Source organism: Halichoeres trimaculatus, unplaced genomic scaffold (assembly GCF_033239565.1).
Source record: "Halichoeres trimaculatus isolate MK-OKI-2021-1 unplaced genomic scaffold, fHalTri1.1 fHalTri1_scaffold_9, whole genome shotgun sequence".
In the NCBI taxonomy this organism is placed as follows: Eukaryota; Metazoa; Chordata; class Actinopteri; order Labriformes; family Labridae; genus Halichoeres; species Halichoeres trimaculatus.
This window is the reverse complement of record NW_027437188.1, coordinates 15,481,673-15,507,076: the sequence shown is the minus strand read 5'-3', so window position 1 is coordinate 15,507,076 and position 25,404 is coordinate 15,481,673. Positions and strand designations below refer to the sequence as shown.

Here is a 25,404-nt window from a genome sequence, read left to right as displayed (position 1 = left end):
TCAATGAAATCACCACACATTATGGTGAGAACAACAAGCAAGAAAATAAGATTGAAAGAATAAAGTCATAATCCAATGAAAATAAAGTTGAAATGTAAGATTGAAGTTATATTGTTACAGAGTAAGGTCATAAATATGTGGTGTCACAAGTTTAAAGTCATAATGTTCCAATAATAAAATATCACAACAACGTCAAAGACATTAAGTAGCAGGTCTAAAGTTGTAATGTTTCAGAAATAAAGCCAGAGTACTTTAAGTTTAATATCAAACCAGCTTCAGGCCACTCACTGATGTCATCGAAGTTAGGTGTGTGTTCCTGCTACCCTCCTTGGGTTTTTCAGCAGGGACGTGGATGGGTGATTTTCCCCCCACATTAGTGATTGAGAGGTAAAATAACTTAACCATAATTTATAATTGAACAATAAAAAAAATGTTCTCATAACCTTCACTGAACAAGGGTCACATATTTGAGGAATAGGTAGATTAACAAGAATGTTCCCATGTCAGTTTTTTTTTTTTGTTTGTTTGTTTGTTTGGTTGGTTGGTTGTTTTTTTTTTTTTGATGACTAAATTATTTTTCACAAATTTTAGTGCCTTACTTTTAGGTCTGTTTATGATACTTTTTCTATTATTATTTTATGAGACTTTGTATATGGAAAAGTAAAAGAAGAGTACTTCACTTTTCCATGTTTTGTTGTATTTCAATATTTTTGATGTAAAGAATTCTTTTAATGTTTTTTTCTCTTGCTATATAAGGTAAAATATACCTGGCGTGATGGTGGTTTTACTATTTCTATCAACAGTATTCTAATGTTATGCAAAGAACAAGCATCTTGTGCAATCAGACTTTAATGAACATTTTATTTTAAATTTCGTACTTTAGCTCTGGGTGACTGTGGAGAAGAGGCTTTTCATTGGTTGTATTTAATGCTTCACACAGCCCTTTTCATCAGTGAGAGCTGAGGTTCACCTGAGAAAAACTGTTCATTTTAGGAGACATTTCATTAAAAAAATGAAAAAGAAATGTGTAAAATAAGCATGACAGATTTTGACAACTAGCTCAACATTTTTGAATGTAATGACTCAAGCAATAAAACAAGGAGTATTGCTTTTATGGAATGACTCTTCAGCATTCATACACATAGTTCATTTTGACTGACATAACAAATGCAAATGATATGTTACAAAACAGAAGGGAGTTGCAGAAAAGCAATTGATGCATGTCCAAAAGCATTTGTAGTTTGTTAAAAAGAACAGGAAACTTCTACTATGATGTGCACAAACAGTTATAAGAACTTTAATTCTGATCAGAGAAATGCACCAAAGGGACTGAGAAAAACTGTAAGTGAGGACATCATCATCCCTGGCTTGTGCTGCAATTTGTGCAAAAACACTGAAAGTTTTGACATGGTGACCAATATCTTCTCTGGCAGAAGGCTTGTTCAGTTAAAAAAGTCCAAAAATAAGTGATAGTTTTCTTCCTTGGGTTTTGCAGCACTGTGTTGTTTTCATGAAGTGCTGCTTGTATAGTTGGTGCCAGTTCTTGTCCTGTGGCTGTTCAATCAAAGGAAAGTGCAGTTTGACCAGAGCCACGCATACACCCTCACCTGCCGTTAACAACATCTGCCACACCATTAAACTATTCCACAATATACAGCAGCCTTAGGCCACTTGTCTTGCTCTCCCAGTAATATAATTCTACCAGATATCACAGAGTGCAAACATTAGGCTGGGAAAGTTATAGCCCTGACCTTTTTTTCCACAAGTCCTCAGATAAGTCAATAGGCTTGTCTCTCTCTGTGAGTTAGAGTAATGCTCAATTCCAAAGTAACACAGACATGGCAGAACCAACATGGTGTCCAACTCTTCACACTTTGCAGTTTATGGTCATCTGGAGAACCTATATGCTTTCAGTAAAAAGTCTTTTCATCAGCATAAAACTCAGGGCTATGGCCTTCCTGTAAATTCAATAAAAACATAATGCTAACTACAGATCTGACTGGTTTACAGGTCAGGGCCACTGTTCAAAAAGCATCCTGACGGTCTTTGCCTATCAACGACGCAAGTAAATAGCAAGATATTGTGAAAAATTTGGATCAAAATCGAACACACAGATATTTACATTTGAGAGATCAACTAAGAATTTGGAGAAAGAGACTGGCTTGGTGTTTTACGAAATATACTAAAAATGTATCAAAACAACTGGAAAAAAAACTGTAAGCAATGAAAAGCAGATTTTCTTTTTAAATCAAGCACACTTTTGATTATTATAAAGAAATAATTTGCTTTTCTCACTAAATTTATAATCTACTCTTTCATTTAAACGAAAATAGAATCCTTTCATAATTCGGCAACACAAAACAATGACCAAAAATAATACAAAGAAGAGGTTTTTTTTTTTAATATCTGATTGTTAACAGTTGAAGAAAACAACATTGACACTGAGTTTGATTGTGTAACATGATGTGTGGTTATGAGATGAGCTTCATACAGGAGTGCAGAGTTTCAAGGCCATGTAGTTCACGAAGTTTGTTCAAATGTCTGGAATAAAGACAAGATAAAATGTGTTAGAAGAAAGCACAGAGAAAGTGTTGTGAATTGGTTGAAATTAAAATAACATACACTGATAAGAGCTTGTTGTCTTGGAAGCTTTAGATTTAAGAGCTGCACATGTGCAGCAGAGATGTATCACCTTCAGGTACAATAAAGATATTCCAGGGTACAATGAGGTGTGTTTGTTGCTGTTATTTGGGACAATTTCACCCAACAACTTTTCCAACATAATCAGTGGTGCTTTATTTATCATACGTATTTTATGCAATTTTAACTATAATGTTACGGATGGAGGTAGCTTGTGACCTCCAGCCCTCCTAACGAGCTCTCATTCAGCTCACCTGTCCTCAGTGCACCCAGCTGGTGCTCATCAGCCTGGGTAGTCTATAAGAGGAGGCTCTATTCCTCAGTTGGGCGTGTGACACCAGTGATGCCAACACCTTCAGTTGGTTTCTTTTGGTTTGTGTGATTAGTGTTTTTGGGAGTGTGTGTGTGAGTATGTGTTAAGGGGAAGAGGGTATTTACTAAAGATTTGAGAGGGTTGATCTCTAAGGAGATTTACTTTTGCACAGTGTCATTTCCCCCACCAAGTGACTCCACCTTTGTTTCAGGCCTTTTCTTTTCTGTTTGTCTACTCTTTTAATAGATTTAGTGGGTGGTTGTGGAGCATGAAACCTCCATTCCACCTTTGAGACCCCAAAGGCCTTGTTTTTGTTTTTGTACTAACGTGCAGTTTTTCTTTTGTTAGTATCCCAGTCTGTGACCCCTGTCATTCACAAGACTTGTTGAAACGTAACAGTAATAATGTGTGGTGAGCAGATCTCCAAAACTAACAGAAATTCAACTTGCACATGTTGCAAGTCATTGTCAGAGTTGTCGGTAAAACAAGTGTTAAATACCTGCAAACTGCAAACCGCCGTAGTTATCATCTTTAGCCACATTTCGACCAAGCGGTTCAGTTCTGTTTATCTCAGTACAGCACACATTTTGTGGCATTTCCATTGACTAACCCTGTTGAAGATTCATTTAGTAAAGTGCAGAAGCCTGCCAGAGCCAGACCCTGCAGAGGTCTTGGAAGCCTGCATGAGCTAACCTTTGACCCTTGGACAACTTGAGATGATTACTTCATTTCGCCAGGATTGATTGATTTAGTGCCCTCAGCTGTCCTGACCAAGATCATTGCATCATCTCCATTGCCTTGCTTCAAATAAAGTATTGAACTAAAACTGCCAGAACTCTCATCTCCTTCGTTGAACTCCGTGTCTTCTTCAAGCCAGCATTAGGAATTTAGATCACAAAGTTAGTACGCACGCAGTCAGGAGGACCAGGAGTGATCCTCACTCAAGGAAAGATACATCAATCCCAGACAGATCCCCAAATAACCGAGACTCGCCGTCCCACTTCTTAGGACCCTTCCGTTGGGGTGCCAGACTAAACCAATCCAGTCCCAGAAGGCTGAGCTACAACACTGCAGACCGTTGACTGGTCAAAAAAATCGTCACTTACTGTGCGACAGCAGCTGTATTTTTCCTCACGGCACACAGCGGTGATGAGAAAGCTTGATTGCACTTTGTAACTATGGGCCACATGCCAATCACAAAGATGATTAACTGCAGGATAACTTCCATCATTGCTCCTTCTTTACTGTGTAACATTTTTCTTCTTAGTATTTATTAGCAGGGCACACTGTGTGTTGCGCTGCTATGGCGTCACGCTATTAAGAAACTTACACGCTGCCTCCCATCGGGAGGCACGGTTGGCTGTGGAAACGCAAACAGGATTAGCCTTTACCAATCCATCAGGTACCACACTGTACTGATCAACTGCTTGGTGGAAACGGGGCTTCACATGCTATTCTAGCTTTCCTGAGCAAAAACGCACCGACCTACCAGCGCTGATGACATATTACATGCACAAGTGCAAACAGAAAAACCATAAACTAAGGACGCGGTCACACTGGCCAACCATGCCGTGCCTAAGCACGCTGTAGCCCAAAAGCACGTTTGGAATGGCCAGTGTAACCACAATCGTGCCGTGCCCAAGCACGATTCGCTTCCGTGCTTTGGCACGCTTCAGAGAGGTGGGCTTTGGCGCGGTTTACTTCATGCACAAGCACGCAGACAGCACGTGCAATCCGTGACTAATGATCACCGTGAGCACATCTCTTGACAATCATTTTAAACAAAGCGGGGGTGTTAGATGGCTGTGTCGGGCGAAAATGACTTACTATAAGTCTAAAAGTCTCAAAAGTTGTAGCAGTGCTATCTGTGTCTCACTGTGCTAACTCTGATGAGATCGCGCTTCATGTTAACAAACCCTTCACAATGTTGTCGGCGGGCTGTGCGCATGTGTGATACCCGCTAAAGTCTGGTTCATATTGGGGTAGTGTGACCGCTGGCCGTACTCTCCAGCTGGAGAACAGCGCTGCAGGGGGCGGGGATTGTGCCCTAGCACGGCACGGTTTGGATGGCCAGTGAAAACGTGCCCTAAGCTGGATAGATCTTCCCAATGGACTGGCCACTTGTTAGAAGTATCTGATCTAACTTTTTTGAGTCTGTATTTGATCAATTCCTGATACCAGGATTAAATCGGTGCATAACTAGATGTGATTGTTATTTGTAAGTTTGGTAAATGATGAATGGACTTGAGCTTATACAGTGCTTTTCTAGTCATGGACTACTCAAAGCTGCTTTACACCGCAGGTCACACTTACCCATTCACACCCATTCGCTCTCACATTCACTCACTGATGGTACAGAGTATCTATGTCAGTTATCCACCTGTATACCTAACACATTCATGCCCTTTCATGCCCATTTACACACCACTGACGCAGCAGTGGGAGCAACTTGGGATTAAGTGTCTTGCCCAAGGACACATCGCCATGTGTCGCCCAGAACTTGCAACCTTCTGATCACTGACCGAGCGCACCATCCAACTGCACCACCGACGTAGTTTGACGAAGGAAGCACATTGACAACACTTTGGACTCAGACAAAGAATATACTATACAATATACTAATATTTTGAAAGAACCCTCCTTCAGGAAGAACAGCTGGACAAAAATGGTGGAATTTGATCATATCCAGAAGGCAACAATGTTCCTGATAACATAGTCAAAAAACATTACAATATATGGCTCAGTCCAAAACAAAGTCTTTAGCCTATGACCAATTTTATGAAGTCCAAACTGTTTTCCCCCCCAAGCCTTTTTGCATCATTCTAAAAGAGGTTTTGAGGGACACAATATAAAACTGTACTGTAGTGAAGACTGGAAGTAAAGTCTAAATATGGTATTAAGCAAGTCCATCAGGAATGAGCAGTCTAACCATTAAGTGTTGAAGCTATTGTAGAACATTAGTACAGGATGTTTATCACATGCACAGCATGACTCGAAAGTTAATTTAGAGGATGTCTGCAAGAGAGAGACCACCTAATGTTTAGATGACAAACGTGAAAAATAAGGGGTTAATGAATATGTCTTATAAAAATGAAAAAATATAATTCTCAATATTTAAATTCAGCCTGTGCTTAAAGTGAGCTGTCTTATGTCTTTCTGATCCAAGCCCTAAACATCAGATCGCCTTATTCACTCTATTGTGTGGATGGCTTTTCAGTTTTCCTTGAGGCTAGCATGTCCTAAGCAATCAACAGCATGTGATGTAAAGAGTAGGTGAGAGGGCACCTGGGCTCAGATTGACACAGCCGTCCAAGAGCAATGGCTGCATTTTGCTTCACAGCTGTCCTCTTAGCATCCCCTGCAGCGTGGCGTAAAAGTAACGGCACAATATCAGTGCCCAGCAGGTTGCTGGCAATTCCCTCCAACACAAGGCAGTGGGCCACGCAAAGGGCTGCATTTCCTGTCACCATCTCATCGCAGCTTGAACCCAGCAAACGACGTAAAATGGACAGTTCTGTGGTAAACAAATACAAAGGAAGAAATGGCACTTGAAAAAGACATTTATTGACATGCTGTGATCTATATGCTGCAGTTATACACTCTAACAAAATCCTTAGCCTAAGATATTCATGGACACACACACAGATGCACATTTAACTAGCATAACTAACTAGCAGGTCATCCTTTGAATAATTTTAATGGAGTAATGAAAAGCTTGCAAGAGTGGTGCAAACATGTCAGTCATTTCTCACTTTTATCAGACTTCACCAGCTCCTCTCGTGCCAACCCACTGGCAGCAGTGCAAACTGTTAGAGTCTTCATGGCATACTTAGTCGTAACCTGGCCCGAGCTCTGAGAAGCAGACAGGAAAATTACAGTCATGCCAGATCTTCCAACAGCACAACCAGTTTAGTTTAAGTTCTAAAGACTCCTAAAAACTAAAACAAAAATGAGCACATTAAATGGGTTAAACTAAAAACTCAATTAAATGACTCATGGTTCAGCAAACAGACTTTCGTTGAGTGCTTCTACACTTGAATGAGAATACATGCAGTTCTTCAAAACAAAGAAGTTTATTCATAGAGGCACAAAATATTTGCAATAAAGAATACAAGGCAAAAAGTGTTTTATTTTCAGTTGTGATATTTATCATACACTGTCCTAAGCCTTGTAAAAACTTGAGTATTGCATTATTTAAGGATAAATGAGAAATAGCACAATGTTTCTTTGATGAAATACACTAACATACAACAAAGCGCTGATGTTTTAGTGGAAACTTAGCTTCATACAGCACCTTGAGCAGCCTGTGCATTTTCTTAACCACACCTCCCTGAATAACAGACTGGATGGCTTCAGGGGAATGAGGGAGGACATTGCTCAGCACACCTGTGGCTCTCTGTAAATCAAAGAAGGATAATGGCATTACAACATGAGATTATAGAGGACACAAGAAAGGAAAACTGAAGAAAAGATGCAAAGCAGAAGTAGATGGATTACCACATAATCAAGAGACACCTCAGCTGTATCTCTGAGGGTGCAGAGGGCCCAATGCCTCCCAATTCATCTCCACAAATCTTCAGAAATGGTTCCTTAAGCTAACCTTTTTTGCCATCTTGAGCAACTACACTGTAACACAACACTGGGCTTTCTCGCCTTCCATGGAGGAAGCAAGGAAACAGGGACTCCAAGCCTTTCCGCTCTACCCAGCCAGGTTAAAGTTCATCGGCGGGCAAGATCAGCATCAAGGATGCCCTCTTTCTCCTCCTCAATTAGGCAATTAGGCAGCATCCCTCTTTCTCACCCATATCCTGTAACACCTCACACCATATGTCACTATTTGCTGGCGACATTCTACTATACATAAATAACACATCAATATTTTTCCCAATAATGCCTTCTTAGGCTATAAAATAAATGGACTGAATCCTCACTGATGCCCCTTAATTCACTCTCAGATGCCGCTTCATTGCAAACGCATATAACAGAAGTTAAGAGCTTCAAATCCTTGGGTGTGGATATCTACCCCTTCTTGTTTTCCTTTTCTAGCAAAAACTTACTTGTTTTAATGAAATGGGTTGAGGCAAATCTGTAAAGGTTGATGCGTCTTCTGAATTCCTTAAAAACACATGCCTTTTATTAAAATGGTCCTCCCCAGAGTGAACTTATACTCTATTATGATGCCCCTTTCCCCACCTAAAGGCTATTGGGACAAGATGCATAAATTAATATCAAAGTTTATTTGGGGCTGAGGACGACCACATGTCAAGCTAACTGGGCTTGATCCCCAGACATTAATATCATGGAGACCTATAAAAGAACATTTGGCCTTGCCTCAGTGACTTCAAGATTTAATCCATCCAGGGCTTTCCAGTCAACGATACAAACGATACAACGAGGATGACAGGTTCCGTGTTAAAGTGGCATATACAAAGCCCTATATTTCAGAACTATTTTCTAATAACTGGAAGGGTGCCTTTCTCTTTTAGAGAATGGAGCAACAGGGGATCAATGTTATATCTGATACTCACAATGACAAGGGGCTGAGGACATTTAATGATCTGCAAGTTACTTATAATCTTCCAGGTACTCCCCTCCCCACTCACACATTACGCATGTTAGGGGAGTGAGGCCTTGTCTCTGTCTCTTCTCTCCTTCATACTAGAACCCTCTTGTAATCCTCTGGTTGTTCATCAAGTGTAAACCATAGACTGTAAAGCAAAATGGACGTCATCTTGCTCAGCTCAAAGTGAGGTCGCCACGAAAACTGCTCCCCCTGGTGGCTGGCTGCAGTATGCGTCAAATAATCTGTCTCCCCAGTCATTCCAGATGGGCTGTGGTCAAACTTTAAGATAATCAATACACCTCGTGGAAATGTTTCTCACGTCTGATTGCTGTGGTAATTTGAAGATACCATTTGGCTGCCTTGTATTCAAGTCCTCTTTTTTTCTGAAGAGTTTCATTTTCATTAACTATAAGAGTTTAAAAACAAGGTTTTACATCACGTTTAACAATGATTGGCAGCTGCCGTTCTTGTGTATTTTTTTCAGGGACTGTAAAATATGTCGGGAGGTAGAGCCAAGAAGTGATTAGACTCTCAAAAGAAAGAAAATATATTATTTTTGTCACCTGGCTCAACTTAGATTCTCTCAGAATCCCTCACAGTCTCTACTGTGCAGACTCTAGCTGCACAACTGCTACCAATGGCTGCGCCTGTGACGGAGGTATTTTGGCTTCAAAACTGTACAATGGTAAATGGCGGAGCCACACTGTCCACTCTATATATAGTCTATGGTGTAAACCAGATTAGGTCCAACCCGTGATGAAATGGGTTGGTCAACTGTCTGGGACAATCTGGACACATCTCCAAAAACCTTGATCAAAAAATTATACACTACATCGTTTTGGTCAGTATCGCCCATCGCGTAGTAGTAAAAGACTTACTGAAATGAGGTTAGGGTTAGGGTTTGTTTTTTCATTTATTTATGTATTATGTATTTTTATTTATTACTTTTTTTATTTGCCTGTACTTACTGAACACAGAAGAGATCAGAGAACTACATTCTGTATTAAGGGATTAAGGGAGGGGAATGTTGCTATTTAGAGGGAACTGTAACCTATTGTACTGCTGTCATTGAACTATGTCATGCCCTTTTTTTTAACAAAGAACAATTTATTGGAAAAAGCGCTGGGACAGGCTCCAGCTACCTGTGACCCTGAACAGGATAAGCAGTTCAGAAAATGAATGAATGAATGATTGCAAAAAGAGAGACACCTCAGCTTACAAGAGTGCAAAAAGGCATGTAGGAGAGGTCAAATGGAAAATGTAGATATGCTATTTCGGGACATAAGATCACAAGAAGTTATGTGGTCTTTCTGTTTCAAATAAAAATCAAAGAAAAGAAGGGGGTGTCTGAGAACTCATCTGAATGAACATAACACCACAGAGGCTTTGAAGCATTAGAAAGAATTAGAGAAATTACATGGGTGTCTTATTTCTGTTGCAAGAATATGTTGAAGGACACATTGTTATGTAAGGAGAAATTAGGGCACGATTCAGTAATTTTACTTTATGAGTTGTCATCAGGAGATTAGAACAAAAAAATATATTGAAAATATGAAGGTTTTTGACTCGATTCCAATTTTGAATGTATGAGATTGTATAAGGAGGTATAAGTATAATAAGGAGAACAAAAAAGGACTCAAATTATTACTTTATTAATAGTTGCCATCATAGAATGAAAGATGGAGAAGGTTAGCCACTTTGAGGTGTAGTTCTCAGGAAATCAGAGGTCAAAGGCCACAAAATACTGGTCTCCAGGACATCACCCCAACAAGACCAAAATGGATGTTTAATGGCAAAAAAATCCCATTGTTTAGACATTGCATGCATCCTGTTTACAACAAGAAAAACCTTGATGTTTAAAAGAAACAAACAAAAAGAAATAAGCTGCAAAAAAACTGGCCATTACGATGAATTAAGAGCTGAAAGCAGATGATGTCAAGACATGACAGAAAGAGATGATAGTATGGAATTTCTTTCATGGGAATAAGAACAGGATGTTGACACCGGGTGACGAGGAAGTAAGATGTCAGCCTGGCACAAAGCAACCGTTAAAATTGAATAAAGAGACAGGCTGGTCTAAGAGTGGGACTCTGAGGGCTTTGTATGTCGAGGCTAGGCAGCGTGAAACTGCTTTAACAAACATTAGCACAGACAACAGCTCCTTTTTTTATCAGTTCTCGTGAGGGCTGTAGAGATGTGTTACAGTAAAGTTCACTCACAGTTACAACTCCTCCATCGCTGTCCCTCAACAGGCCCAGGCAGCAGCCACAGAGTGAAACGGCATGCTCCTACACAAAACAAGAGGCCAGAAAAGTGTCAAAACCAATTTTCACATAGATATTACTGCAGATGAGGTGGCTGATTAGGCTGTGCCACGCTCACACAAGAACACCCCCCTCACCCCCACCCCCGCTCCCATTTTCTATGGATTTCATTTTTGCTATATTGCAGTATTAACCTTTTGGATGTTAGTGGTATTGGTGTTTCATTTTGTTTATTTACTGTTAAAATCTTAAAAAATACAAAATCTTCTTAAAATCAGTAGTGACCACTTTACAGATTTTTACAGAGTATGTTTTTGCATCCACAGCAGGTTAAACAATGACACTTCAAACACATCAGCTGTGACTTGCTTACCTTAATGGCTGGAGAGCTGATGTTTGACAGATTGATGATTAATCCCAGAAGAGGATAAAGTACATCTTTGTAGCCACTATCAGTGCACTGCTTCTGCAAAAATCAAGTAAATCAAGAAAAAGTGATTTTTTCATCCCCTAAATATTATTTCTATTGTTACCATTTTTCTCAATGAAACTGATGATGATGACTTATTTTAGAATAATACATGTAAATTTTCCTATGCAATGGAACCACTTTACAGTGATACTAACAATGGCTACTGAAAATGCTCCCCAGCACTCAGAGTCATGAGCAAGATTTTGATGGATGACATCATCTCTTGCCAGACAGTCGATAGCGTATATAACAGTTGGAAGGACATGTTGATTGGATGCGCTGATGCTTTCCTGAAACAGAGACAACAAGGGCATCATACAAGACAAATACAAGCATACATAAATACACCTGTACATGTTCAACTGTGTTTTGTATTGATTATCAACATGAGTCTTACCAGCATTGTTGCAAATGGAACAAGGACAGAGTCTGTTGACACACTTCTCAACTGTTTGAGGAATCTGTTAGAGAACGTAAAATGTTACTACTGTGCATGTATACAGACACACTCTAGTTTGTATAGAGTGTTAGTTTTTGGTGTACTGATATGCACCATAGGGGGAGAATTGGTTAGGGTTGCTTAATTTCAGTGTCTTTTAGATCATCTGCATTAAAACTGAAATAAGTGCAAAGCATAGACTGTGTAATAAATGGACTTAGTGATGTCATCTATCCATTTTTGAAGATAATCAGCTGGTGCAGCCATTTTGGATATGGGGCGGGCTATGAATCTCCACACTAACAGCCATAAGAAGCCCATCAGTCACGTGAGAAAGGCTGTGCCTCTACTTGGGTGAACTCAGGATCCTAAGAGCTTCTAAAGCACTGAGTTAGGAAAACAATACACCCCCTTGTACAGTTGGTGCCAAAGCGATTCAGGTGGGAGATGTTTTTTAGACCAGGCCGTAAACATGTTATTTCTGCTATGAAATCAGCTTTTCTTGGCTTGGTGTGTATGTGGTTTCTGGTGCTTCCGGAGCCAGCCTCAAACAGACACTCAAGAAACAGCAGATTTTAGCACTTCTGCACAGTCAGAAGTATTTCAACCCTCTGAAACAACCAACACTCTACCCCTTAATTATGCTATGTATGAGAAGTATAATCTGTTTGAATAGGTATTGAAATCAATCATAAATACAGCATAAATTAATTTAAAGTGCAACATTAACCCAGTTGAGCTCCTACAAAAAGAAATCCATTTTTTGTGGGTTACTCTCTTTGATAAGCTATAAATGGGAAAAGGTAAAGCAGATCTCTCATTCACTGTTTGACACCTTTGCCTTATTTCATCCTGTGTTCAACATCCTGTGTTGTTCTTTCATGCGGCACCAGGGAGAAAAACAGGTTGAAAACGGCCTTTTGCCTTCGAGTGACATTATCACTTAGATAGCACATGTTGAATAATTTAAGATGTCACACTTTTCATTTCCCATGGGACCCTCTTGACATGATGTGGCGAGGGATTTTAAGTGCTTCAATATACATGAGTATAATGTATGGAAGGATAATAGACTGCTTTATGGGTCGCAAACTGAACTCTGCACAGTATCTGAAATGATGTATTTCCTTGTGCAGAGTAAAATTCTTCATCTCAAGCATGATAGAATAACTGATGTTTTTGTGTGAGCTGTGTATAATACTTCTTCTCTGTGGCAAACTCCTTCAGAATATTGGCAGCAGTGTCCTTGTCCTGCCGCTCTTGCTCTGCAAGGCACATCATAAGGCTCCTCACCAACCTTTGGATCCAGATTTATTGAAGAGCACGGGAAGGTGAGGGAGACATTGGCAAAACGGAGAGAGGGACACAGAAAAATAATGGAAATCATCAGGTATCAGTGAACATTTCACACAGAAATAATAATGCTGTCCACCTTTGGACCAATAAATTTAATAACAATGCCACAAGGTAGAATTTTTTGCAAATCCATTAAGCTGCAACTCTGATATTATCACACCTAAATATAATGTGAGTCACTTGGGCCACTCTGTTCATTTAAAACTAGGTCCCAGGGCAACAGAAAAATCTCATTAAATGAGAAAATAAAATAAAATCAGCAACTGGACTGAAAATCATTCAAGTATAGCTCCGGGGTGACAATGAATCATTGAGGTGGGATTGTAAAATACTATTGCTCTGATCAGATGTTGGATAACATCATGAAATTGTGACTTACAAGTGCATATCCAGATTGTCAAGGGCCAAACTTCTCCCATGTGGCTTCTGTGAGAGCAGATACAGCAATGCCAGGCATTCTTTTTGTACTTCAGCATGCCCGGATGTTACCAAGAGAACAATGGACTGTTTCATAACCGGGCTTGTCATCAACATCTTCTGGTTTTCATCTGAAAATACAAAAAACATTTCTAAGGAATGAGTTCACTGGACACAGGATTCTGTTATACCCCTTAACTTCATCACTGCTGTCTAATTTTTTTTGTGCTGCAGCCTATTTGGCTTGACTGAGGCGTACATAAGGATGTAGAAAACAGAAGGTGGAAAGATCACACATCCTCTGTTTTTCTCGGTCTATATGAACAAATTGTACATTGAAAAATTTTAAAAAATCAAATGTGATGTGATTACCAACATACCATTTCCATCACAAATCGCTCTCCATAATCTGAGAGTGCACAGACACAAGTCTTTGCTGTCTGGATCATTTGTTTCCTGCAAGAGGCAACTAAAAAAAAAAAAAACATCAGTTATGCAAGTTTTATTGACATTTAACTTTTAGGTTAAATGATAGATATTCTAGAAAACTACAAGAGAAATAACAATTTCCAAATACCACACTATCCGAACTTAATTCAGCACAAAAAGTAAGGCAACTTGTGTTTGGCTGATTATTCCTTTGATGCAAGCCTACTTCTTGGCAACAAATCTTGTTGTAGGGGTCATCAACATTTTCCAAGAGCCAAATGTGCTCGTGAAAAACATAAAACTGATATTGTATCATAAGACGTATTATTTTATACACTAATTTTCAATCCAAACTGACGTGATGGTTCATGTTATTGTCAGTGTTAACAGACTCATTTGACCTGTATTGCAAAAAGCCACCAGGGGGCAACTGCAGTATTTAAGGTTTCATATCTAACAGTCCAAACAGGCTTTGTAACGGTATGATTTACTGCCAAGAGGCATGTTAGGGCCCAAAACACAACAACAACCCAATGTGTAATAAAACCTGGAATGTAGTTACTTTTTGCCCTAAATGAAACTTTTTACATTCTGGGTCAGTTGTTACCTCTAACAAAACAATGTTACAATAAAGAAACAATCTACCAAACACAAACTGCCTTACTTTATGTGCTATATTGATGCTTTAACAGATGGCACAAAGAGTAAAAGTCAATCCAGCTACATGGTGAAGATAAAGTGTCACTAATGATTTGCGCAAATAGTGTCTGTGTCTATAAAGATACCACACTATAACATAATTTCCTCGGTCAGTCCATTTATGTTCACACAATGTGGGTGTTTCAGCAATAAAAAAACATTGCACCATCAACTAGTACCAGTGTGAACTCGTCTTTCCAGATCTTTTTCCGAGATTTACTCTCAAAAAGTATCATAACTTCCAACAGCAGCGCCAGGAGGACATGAACTCAGTGTGCTATTTCAGATTGGGATCAGGACAGACAACAAAGCACTGCTCCTTTTTGCTACAGGGCTCACATTGGTTTCAGTTGGCTGTTTCTTGCTGACAGCAATATCCTTACTGGCCCTTACTCCAATTTCTTGGCACTGTCTACTTTACAGACACTGTGCTCAAACTTGAATAATGACAGTGCTAACTATGAGCAACACAGGAAGTATGTGACAAACTAATGATAATTCTTCAGAACTGACATGCAGGAGTCATAATTTGTGTCTTGTATAAAACAGCCCCTCTTTTTCTAGGACAAAACACAGGGTTTGGGCTTATTTCAGGGTGCATCTCAATCTTCGGTGTTATCATCTTTTCCTCTTTGGGCTTTCAGAACAACAACAGTGAGAGGGAAGGAAGGAGGGGAGAGGGGGATGATCTCTAGTGTTTAGGCCATCATTGTCTCTGCATTCCTCTGTCCCTGGGTCCATCTGTCACAGCACCACTGAGAGCTGACAGCTACCTCTCCCCCAGGTTTACTTACCTCCTCACCATGTCATTGCTGCAGATGATACTGAAGCCATTGTTCAACCTAAAAAGGGTCTGGTCCGTACCTGTTGAGAAAGAACATTAGATAGTGTGAGAGAACAGAAGTATACAAAGCCAAGGCATTAACGATAAAGGATATGAATTAAAATAAGTTAAGAGAGGAAGACAGTCAGAAATTTGATTTCCCACAAACAGTGAAAGTCAGTCAGAGCAGTGAGAGAACACTTTTCAGGCAAAAAGCTTCTAATGTCAGGCTTGATCCTTTCAGTTGAGTTGTGAAAGTTTTGCCCTTTTCCATTGAATGGCACTGTGAGACAGGCATTATATCATCTGACAGTGGACTTTTATTCATCTAAATGATGAAAAATGGGAGTATGGATAAGAAATGTTTCCCATTCTGTATTAGACATGTCATGTAAAAGAACAGGGACTTTTAGAAATAGAGGATCAAGTAGAAAACAAGAAAAAGGTGCAACATGACATTGTGGTGTAGACCTTTAAAGCGCTATGGTTTGAGGATTGCTCAATTATTATCATCATTCGTTGTGTGGTCAGTGTAACTTTTACAATATTCTGTTTGAAAATGACAGTGAGGAACACACTTTCTCAGCTGGAGCATGGAAAAGTTAAGTTAATTCTCTCAGTGTTGTTAACCTTGGTGAGTTGTACAACAAACTTGTGACACGAAAGCTACAGTTTCTGCCTTTAGTGGTAACTAAAAAAAGAACGTACCACATTAGCTGCCTGTGGTTCAAAGTCATTTTTGGGTCAAAAACTCTAAAAATGTAGCCCCAGCTGGACTGACAACCTAAGGGAGAGTCATGACTATGAGTGCTCTCAGTCATCCAGGTCACAGCAATTCAAAGTTTAACCCAAAATTCTTTTTTATTAAACTTTGGATGCCATGGGGTAAAGCAACTGTTTGCTGTGAACAAAAACTTTACAGCTGAGGATTTTTTAAACCAGTTTTAGTTACTTTTTCAATCTGATGAAATCATCATAAGTGGGGTTTTTCTATAACAGGCATCCAAATGTGTTAGCTGAAATGAAAAGATCACCAGATTTGGTTGATGTCTTCTTGTTTCAGTCTTGAGCAACAAGCATTGTGCTATAAGTTAGCTGCATTGAGTACATGTGTTAAAGCACCTTTGGGAAGTCTGTTTTTTTTTTTTTGGTTACTCTTGTCAGTTGATACTGAGGCTGTGTTTTCTGACAAAAAATCTCAGGTATTTTTGTTTTGTTTTGCTTATGGTTTGTTTTGCCTTTGAACGAAGTTTAGAGGCTCCAGTTTTAACTTTAGTCTGTATCATAGCCAGGTCAAAACTAATTGATGCAAATTTAATTGGAAGATATTTGTACCACTGAGTTTTACAGTAGGTATTTTACAGAACTGCAACATACATTGTAGACCAAAGCTATTCTGAAACTTATTCAAATGCTTCTCTTCTGTATCCAGGAGTTATCTTAAAATTCTGGCTTCACTGACAAGAGATTCATCTTTTATTATATATAACCACCAATAATACCAGGCATGTTTCAGGGCTCCTGTCCACACAGAGGACCTCAGCCTGGGTTTCATAAGTGTGCCAGAGGACAGGTGCTACCATTCTCTTCACTGTCTACATACTCTGACAGGGTGGGCAGGTATGCCACTGAGGTTATGAAACAGACACCTGCTATCACAGGTGTTCATTAAGTGCATTTGAGACAGCTCCAGAAGGCTTAATAGCATTTGCAGTATAATAATGAAGCCTCCTTCTATATTTGCCCAGCACATTACAAACCTTGCATTGTCTACACAGCCCAATATCTATAACAAAGGCTATTACAGTGATTCCACCTAAACAATATATGACTTCTTAAAACCTGAAGGATGGAACAGCTGACACTGCTGGCATGAAACAACTCACTCAGCAGTTCGGCAACCAGATTACACAGACACTCCAATATCAAGGGAATGTCCTAAACTGATAATGGCGATGATCACTATCGGAGCACAAATCAAATCATACCATCACCTGAGGTTTCACTCATTACCTGGCATCATAAATTAGTGTATAACCTGCTGATGTTGATCTGACAGAATAAACAAACATAAGAACTGCTATGCACAGCCAATTTCAGAAAATTGTTTAAGTGTTATTTTATGTTCTGTAATGATACATAGACCTTCCCTCGGCACCAAAAGCCCATCAAGCAGTAAAGACACAGTGATCTTTCAGTGAGTATAGATAATGGACGTGTTCAGCGTGACAAGCATGAAGCATGAAGAGAAATCAGTGATGAACCATGTAAAGTTCAATTTTTTTGTTGTGAGTATTCAAGCACTGCACAAACTCTCCTTCTACCTCAGGTACTCTTAACCTCTCAGGCCTGCCCCATTCCAAGGGCTTTTTTTAGCAGACACATAACCAGGACAACAAGGGGACAAGTGAAGCAGGTTTTACAGAGAAGAGAGGGGGACAAGGAGATGAGAGGATAAAGATAATTGCGTGAAACTTCTCTCTCAAGAACACTCACAGTTAGTAACTGCTTGTGACAGAAGCTCCAGTCCTCCGCGGTAGTAGATGGGCATCTGGCTGGGCCTTGACAGCTTCTCCAGCAGCTGGGGCACTCTAGTTGTCTTCTCCTCTCCTTTGTGAAAGTCTTCCATTGCCTTTATCTTTTGACTCACTTTCTCTTCCACCATGTTTACTTGTGTCAGGTATTCTGACAAGAGCAAACAAGAGAGGGGTAGAGAAGACAGGGGTGAAGGAAGATTCTCATCAGAGAGAAAGTTAGTCCAGCAGTCACTGTTGATTCACTGACAACATAATGAGAAAACTTAAGTCTACTCTAGTGACAGATATCCTAAGGTGACAACCTGTTCTGCAAAATGTGGTGAATGTAAAAGAGACACATGGGGCTGCTGGCCAGGTATAAGACATAGTACTCCACATATGCTATGAACAAACAGTGAAAACTATAATATTTTAGTAAAGTTGTCTTATGAGACTCCATATAAGGAACTTTCACCTGACAAGTCCAGAAAAATAATACCTAAATTTCTTGTAAAGAGTAGAGAAAATGTGTCAATGTTGTAAAACAAATGTACTTGTTTAGTTTCTTGTATTAATTCGTTATTCTTTATCCAAGGGGCCTGACTGGAGCTTTTTTCATGCCCTATGGCTGAATTTTAAATGCAATTCAGGCATCATATTTGTCCTTTAATTATTCAAAATCAGATATTTCTGGACTTGACATGTATATGTGGCTCATGTGTAGTCTAATACAACAGTATTAACAAAAAATAAATCAATAAATAAAAAAGACATAAACATTGGCTGAGATTTTAGTTTTTACAGTGTGTGTAAATGGGCGAAAAGCTAGGAAGGTTTGAGTTGACCAAATATTTAGTCTATGCCAAAGGCAACTTTTCAGACTGTCAAGTCAAATATATTATTATAAATGTGTAGAACAATAAATATATGGCATTGCTTAACACAATAATATTGTGAAGTAAAAGAAAATTATTTTTTTGGATTCTCTTTTAAAGGAAGAAAATAAATAAAACAACCATGTTCAGCTGAACTTTGAATTGTGCCAAAATGTAGCAAGACCACCATCAATAATATGAAAATTGTTGATGATCTAAATTGAATCAGAAACTGGGCAATAATTTCAATCTGGTTATGTTTTTATAACTTTGAAAACATTATTACCTTTCACCATTTTGTCCCTCCCAGGTTCTATTTCTATTATCTTTTCAAAGCAGCTTCTCGACTGAAAGAGAGAAAAATTGTGTCATCATATGATGTGAATAACTTCTTGTAATCCTCATCAATCTAAAATATGTTTCGTGCAACTTCAACGGACACTTGCATTCCTGCGTCAAAGCTAAATACTGAACGCAGTACAATTTAAAAATTAATAAGCTCAAGTTCCTAAAATCCCCTGGGTTTGGGGGGTTTTAATGTGTCAAGCCTCAAAATTATGCTCCGCTATATATTTTCTATATTTAGATGAGATACCAAGCTTAGATATTTGTATGCAAGAGGGATGTGTAATAAAAATCTGGTTTGATTGGATGCAATGAGCGATAATCATACTCACCTCATTATATTTCTTGGATGCCAGATATGCTTTCCCCATGAGTATGTATGCCTTTATGCACTTCTCATTACACTGATAGGGGGAAAATCATCATGGAAGCATATTAGTTAAAGCACTTCATCAGCAGTGCATCTACATAATGGTGTTTTAATGTGAATGCATCGATATATCTTGTACCTCAGAGACTTACACTCAAGAAATCTCAGTAAAATAAATAAATAAATAAACAGATGTTTGGGATATTTTATCTAAAACACAAATTTACATTTCTAAAGAACCTCATAGAAGAACATTGGGAGGGTGTGATCTACACTGTCTTGCATTGCTTTGACATGTTTTGCCTTCAAAAGTTGAAAAACCTGGAGAGATGTTGGGAGGGCAGGGTAAAAGAAGAAGGTAAGGGCTGTGGCTTGGAGTGGAACCAACAACCATAGATATGTGTGTGCGCTCACACTGCTAGGCCAAACCAGTTGCCAAAGAACATTCCTGCATGTTTCATGAGCTGCATCTAGTATTACTACTGTTTGAGTGCAGAGCAGAACAAGTTGTTTTCCTGCCAAACATTTCTGTTTCAAAGCAGTCAGATTCACAGTGAATGGTGCTTTAGAGGACCACATGAAGAACGAGGCAGGAAATGACTGACCACTGATGTCATGAAGACTTACCCTCAGGGCCCATTCACAGTCACTGATGGCTTCCTCATACTTTGTCAGCTTGATGTAGGCCTGAATATGTGGAAATATTACACACTTGCTAAACAGTTTTAAAGAATGAGTTAAATGACATGAATGCCATTGTATCACAGAGCCTGTCAGACTTGTGTCTTTACTGTTAACTTTTAAGGTGGCAAACAAAGGTCAAAGATGTGTACTTGTGCTCGATTGGTGTATAACTGCTGCATGTCCCGTAGCTCTGCTAAGCCATCACTGTAATATTTCACAGCAGTTTCATAGTCTCCACGAGCAAAGGCTTCATTCCCCCTGGCTTTGAGAGCTGCAGTGACAGAAACAGCACAAGATTTAAAGCATTCCCGTGGTAGCCAAACAGAGCAGAAAGAGAAGCCAACTCTTCACTTCCAACAAGATAACTCAAAGAACAGTGAATCACAAACCAGTTGCCTTTTTCTCTCTTTCAGTCCTTTTTGCTCTCCTCTCTGCAGCATCCCTCTCAATGATCTTCATGAAACTTTCTGGTCAAAAAAAAAAATATTGAAAGTAAGTTCTACACCAGGAGGGGAAACTATAGGCTACTCAAAAGTACAATACTTCAATGTATTTTGGATTCCTAACCCCCTCTCTCTCTTAACCAAGTTTTTGATAATAAAAATCTGTTTGATAATACAATTGTTGGTAGACATGAAGTTGCATTCAGAAAAAGAAAAAAGACGGTTGTGCTTTCTGAATGTTGAAATTCCACAAGGTTGAAATTTTGTGTGGGATGTGTAAATATGTGTCCACCCACCAGAACCGATTCACAATTGGTCTTGGTTTGTTGTAATTTAACTTTTTCTTTCTCCTACAGCCTTGAGCACAGAATTACATCTCCTGCATATTTTGTGAACTGAATGTCTGATGTATCAAGGTAAAAAATTAGCAGTTTCACAAACAGAGGTGTAAAAGGATAGCTTATTCCCAGCTTTTGGTGAGTTGTACCTCTGAGTGACATAAAAAGAAGAGCTGATGGGCAGCAAATGTTTTTTTTCTCTTTTTTTTTTTTTGGATACCACTTTCACAGTATACGGAAAACCACTTTGCCCAGTAGATGTGTACAACAGAGGGATGTTGTGAAAAAGTAATACAAATACTTTGTGGTTTACAAAATGACTTCCTGCTAAGGATAAGGGGTTCAACTCCAGGCGCTGCCCTGTTGGCTATGGCTGCCTTTTACTGCAGCTCTCTCTTTTTTGTCAGTTTCTTGTCATTTTTTTTCTCTTTTTTAATAATCTTTGTATTTGGAGTGGATCATCACTTTGTATGGCTCATTTGTTGGTCATGGACGCCAAACTTTCTGTGGTTTCAGTGATATTTTTTACTACTTTTTCTCCTGTGTTTGTCTGGAGATCCTTCATGTAACCATGGCTGCATTGTTTACATGTAAACTCAGCTGTTAGCAGCCTGTAGCATGTCAATGCTAACTGGTGTAAGGCCTGACGTGAGGTGAGGACAACGTGCTGGTTCTCAGATGTGAGCTAAGAAGTGACGACATGGACCTGTCCTTCCATCCATCGTTATTGGGAACGTAAGATCTATTTCCAATTGGATGGAAGAGCTACCATGCTAACCCAGCAAACAGAGGGAATACCAGAGGGCAGAGTAGCATCATGCTATTCACAGACATGGCTAACGGAGCTAACATCAGACACCAACGCAGCATTGGAAGAGCTTCATTTGCTGCACACAGGATCCAGGAGACAGAGATGGAGCATGACTGAAGAAGCTCAGTTCTGGACCCTGTGGAGGTGGAGGCTGGCTGAACTGGACAATGATGGACAAGCTGTCATCATCTATTTTCTTATGGACCTTTTTGCACTTTCTATACACTTTCTTTCTTTTGCTTTCCTGATTGCTGCTGTGACTTCAATTTTGTTGTACTTGTTACAATGACAATAAAGTTCTATTCTATTCTATTCTATTCTATTCTATTCTATTCTATTCTATTCTATTCCATTCTATTCTATTCCAGATGCCAGTGTCCTCCAACAAGACACTTCACCCCATACTGCCATCAGTGTCTGAAAGAGATAAGCTAATACTGATGGTGCTTCACAAAGCAGCATTGGTGTGTGACTGTAGTTTAAATGGGTAAATGTCACATGCAATTTATAAGCACTTGAGTGGTCAGAAGCTTAATATAAACAATTTATTTACAGTCAATTGATGTAATATGCACTTTAATTTTGTTTTTGTTTTTTTTCCTGCTGGTGCAGCTTTTGTCACAGATGTCAGTCTCTAAGGGTGGCCTCCAAAGTCAAAATCAAAGCCTATGAGCTTTTACCAGGACATACTAAGAAATTTTTGAAAGAGTCAGTCCACAGCTGCATTTAACTTTTGTCCACAAGATAGTCAGTAACATAAAATGTGGGGGTGTCTATTCTGCAGAAAAGTGACAGATAGCACAAAAATAGCCACCTTGAGACAAAAAATCCCAAAGGATGCTTCAGTGCTATACACTGACACATGTCATACCTCTCCTTCTGGTATTGTTGAGTCATCTACCCACTAACCAGACACAATTAATTTATGCTCCAAGTTTGAATGTAGCCTCATAACTTTTTTTTATGATTTGGCACTATATAAATAGAGATTTAATTGATTGATTCATAATAGAAAACAATCTACTTTTTGATGAAAAATAACCACATTACAGGTTATGAAATAAACTGATCCAAATGACAGATGTTTTCAAAGATCTAGTGTGCCTCATTGTAGAGAATGTTGACCTGATCATTTGCTCACCTGGACTTCCAGTCTGCAGACCCTGAAAAAGAGAAAAAGAACCATCAAAACATTCATAATGAAATTATATGTTGATATTACAACCTACTGTTACAGTCCCGACCTCTGGTGTGACGAGTGTGTGTGCGGTAACACCTACCAACACTGTTTTTTGGGACATATTCAGGCAGAGAGACAAAAAGATACACAGATAAAGTGAGGGACAACGTGTAAAAGTATGTGCATGTCTTTACTGAGGACGAATGAGGAGGTGGGTTTGTGTTCAGTGTGGTCTTGTCAACTCTTGTCTGGAAGGGTTCATCCAAGGCAGCAATGAAGCAATCAGCATTCTCTATCGCTTCCTGTTGGACTGCAGAATCGGGAGACTTGAGACCCTTCACCAGCTCACCTGAAAACAAGTATAGATATTTTGCCACGGCCCTTAACATATGTAGTGCATAATGTTTTTATGCATGCAGTGCATGTCGTGAACACTGACCATTTGTTTTGACGGGAAAAAGTTCAAAATATGCTTTAATGGCATGTTTTTTTCTTCTTTAAACATGTGGCAAAAGCCAATGTTGAAATAAATGAATTTAAAAAATGTTATCACCAATCGTATATAAAGAACAAAAAAGCAATAGCATCAATCTAAAATAAATCAAATAATAACAAAAGATCAACTAACAATGATCAATATTTACATGGACATAGATGATTTTTGTTATCTTATACTGACTGGTATTTTGTAGCGTCTAAGCTTTGGCTATACTTAGGACAATTAATCACTGCGAGTGAGTAATTTTATTTTTCTGTTATCCAACAATAAAAGGCAAATTATGACACTCAGATTGAACTAATTTGTTTGTTAACCTGCCTTAATTTTGCTCGCTATTAAATGCCATTCAAACATGCAAGCGTTAGCCAACAGAAGAAGAGTTAAGAGGTCGTTTTACTCACTTATTTTGTCCACATTCTGTAAGAAACTTTCAATACCATCAGGCTTGTCCATGTTCCTTACGAGAGGTTAAGAAATGTCTAATCATTCATGTAGCTATGCAGCTCTGTCTTACATAAACTAGGTAAAGCTATAATTTACTTGACGCTGAAAGTCTTTATCCAGAGTTTCCGCGTTAGGTTGCCATGACGACATGACGCATTCAAGACCACTCGTAAACTCCGGCACCACATTTATCAGGCTGTACCGGAAAAGCACTCAATGTCTGACGGAACACTATTTGCAATAGTTAAAGTATACTTAAATACCCATTTTTCAAAATATGAACTACCTAATTGAACTTTAGCCAGTTGTCTTTATAAGCTCTAAGCTGTTGTCTTTTTCCATAAATGTAAAATGCACCACTTGGTTGTTACTTATGAAGGAGTGGGAAGTGAGAAATGTTTTTTCTTTGTTTTTCCAACTGTAGATTTCAAAGCTCTTAATGAAGGCAGGTTTCACCCTGCATTTCGAAAGGCTAGTTTTTGACTCAGTCCTAAAGAAACTAAATGTCATGAGCCCATATCAATACTTAATTTATTAACTTGTGATGATTCTACGGAAGAACATACACTACATACACCTAGAACTACATACACCTGTGTTAATATTAGGTAGGTAGGTAGGTTTGTAATTAAAACTTATTGAAAATATCAATTATTTTTTATTCACATATATGTAATTCAAATTATTTCTTATGATGTATTTTTATTTTTTATGTATTTTTTTATTGTATTTCCGTTTATTTCAAAATTTATATAAATAATTCATTTATTAGTTTTTGATACATTTTTCAATTTACTTTTAAAATTTACATTTATTATTTACTTTTTTAAAGAAATTATAGCTTCTAAAAGTTAATTGATACTTTTTATCATAATTTGTTTGTTTCGTAATTAAAAACATACTTGTTGATTTTATTTCTGTGCATTTTATTTATTTATTCATTTATTTATTTATTTATTTATTTATTTTTAAATTAATAATGTCAGATTTACATTTTTCAAAGAAATTTTAAGAAATAATGTTTTTTTCTATTTTTTTTTTTCTTGTTGTTTTTGGTGTTCATTTTCTTATACAATTCAATTTTTATTTAATTTATACTTAAACTTTTTTTTTCTTTCACTTCAATTCCTTTTTTTAATATGTTACTTATTCATTTTCTTTGGATTATGTTACATTCACTTGTTTTATAATATAATGTTTTTTGTTTTTGTTTTTTTCTTTTCTGTTTTGTTACAGTCAGTTCGAGTCGTTCCAAGTTGTTGTTGCTCTGAGTAGCAGAACAACACTGCCACTCAGTGGTTAAGCCTACTCCTATGTAAAAATGTTATAATTCAGCTGACAGTTGATCTGGGAAAAAATTATATGATTGTTGCAACTTTGTGGATTTTAAATCAACCAATAATTCAATATTTTTTCATAAAGAGTATGTTAAGTTGTGTTTTTTATTTACATTTTGCCACACTCATAAAAACATGAATGAAATT

General features: G+C 38.3%; 1 protein-coding gene across 1 annotated transcript; it reads right to left on the bottom strand.

The window, feature by feature from the left end:
- Positions 1-896: 896 nt before the first annotated feature.
- ttc12 (tetratricopeptide repeat domain 12) lies at positions 897-24,052 on the bottom strand. The gene is made up of 21 exons (XM_074679791.1): positions 23,878-24,052; positions 23,172-23,326; positions 22,939-22,960; positions 20,595-20,672; positions 20,355-20,476; positions 20,149-20,208; positions 19,484-19,555; positions 19,093-19,153; positions 17,912-18,100; positions 15,387-15,456; positions 13,845-13,933; positions 13,427-13,595; positions 12,893-12,988; positions 11,650-11,713; positions 11,408-11,542; positions 11,154-11,246; positions 10,736-10,804; positions 7,248-7,349; positions 6,706-6,805; positions 6,239-6,467; positions 897-2,541 (listed from the first exon to the last, which is right to left on the bottom strand). Exons 1-21 carry the CDS (start codon positions 23,927-23,929, stop codon positions 2,472-2,474), a joined length of 2,097 nt encoding a protein of 698 aa, XP_074535892.1. The 5' UTR covers positions 23,930-24,052; the 3' UTR covers positions 897-2,471.
- Positions 24,053-25,404: the final 1,352 nt, after the last annotated feature.

Bases quoted from the DNA above. Each gene is read 5' to 3' on its own strand.
- ttc12 (XM_074679791.1), bottom strand. From the start codon at position 23,929: ATGGACAAGCCTGATGGTATTGAAAGTTTCTTACAGAATGTGGACAAA. The intron at 15,457-17,911 runs GTGAGTGTTCTT...CTTTCTCAACAG, and splicing joins GTCACAAGCAGTTACTAACT to GTACGGACCAGACCCTTTTT. The intron at 11,543-11,649 runs GTAAGACTCATG...TCTCTGTTTCAG, and splicing joins TTCCATTTGCAACAATGCTG to GAAAGCATCAGCGCATCCAA.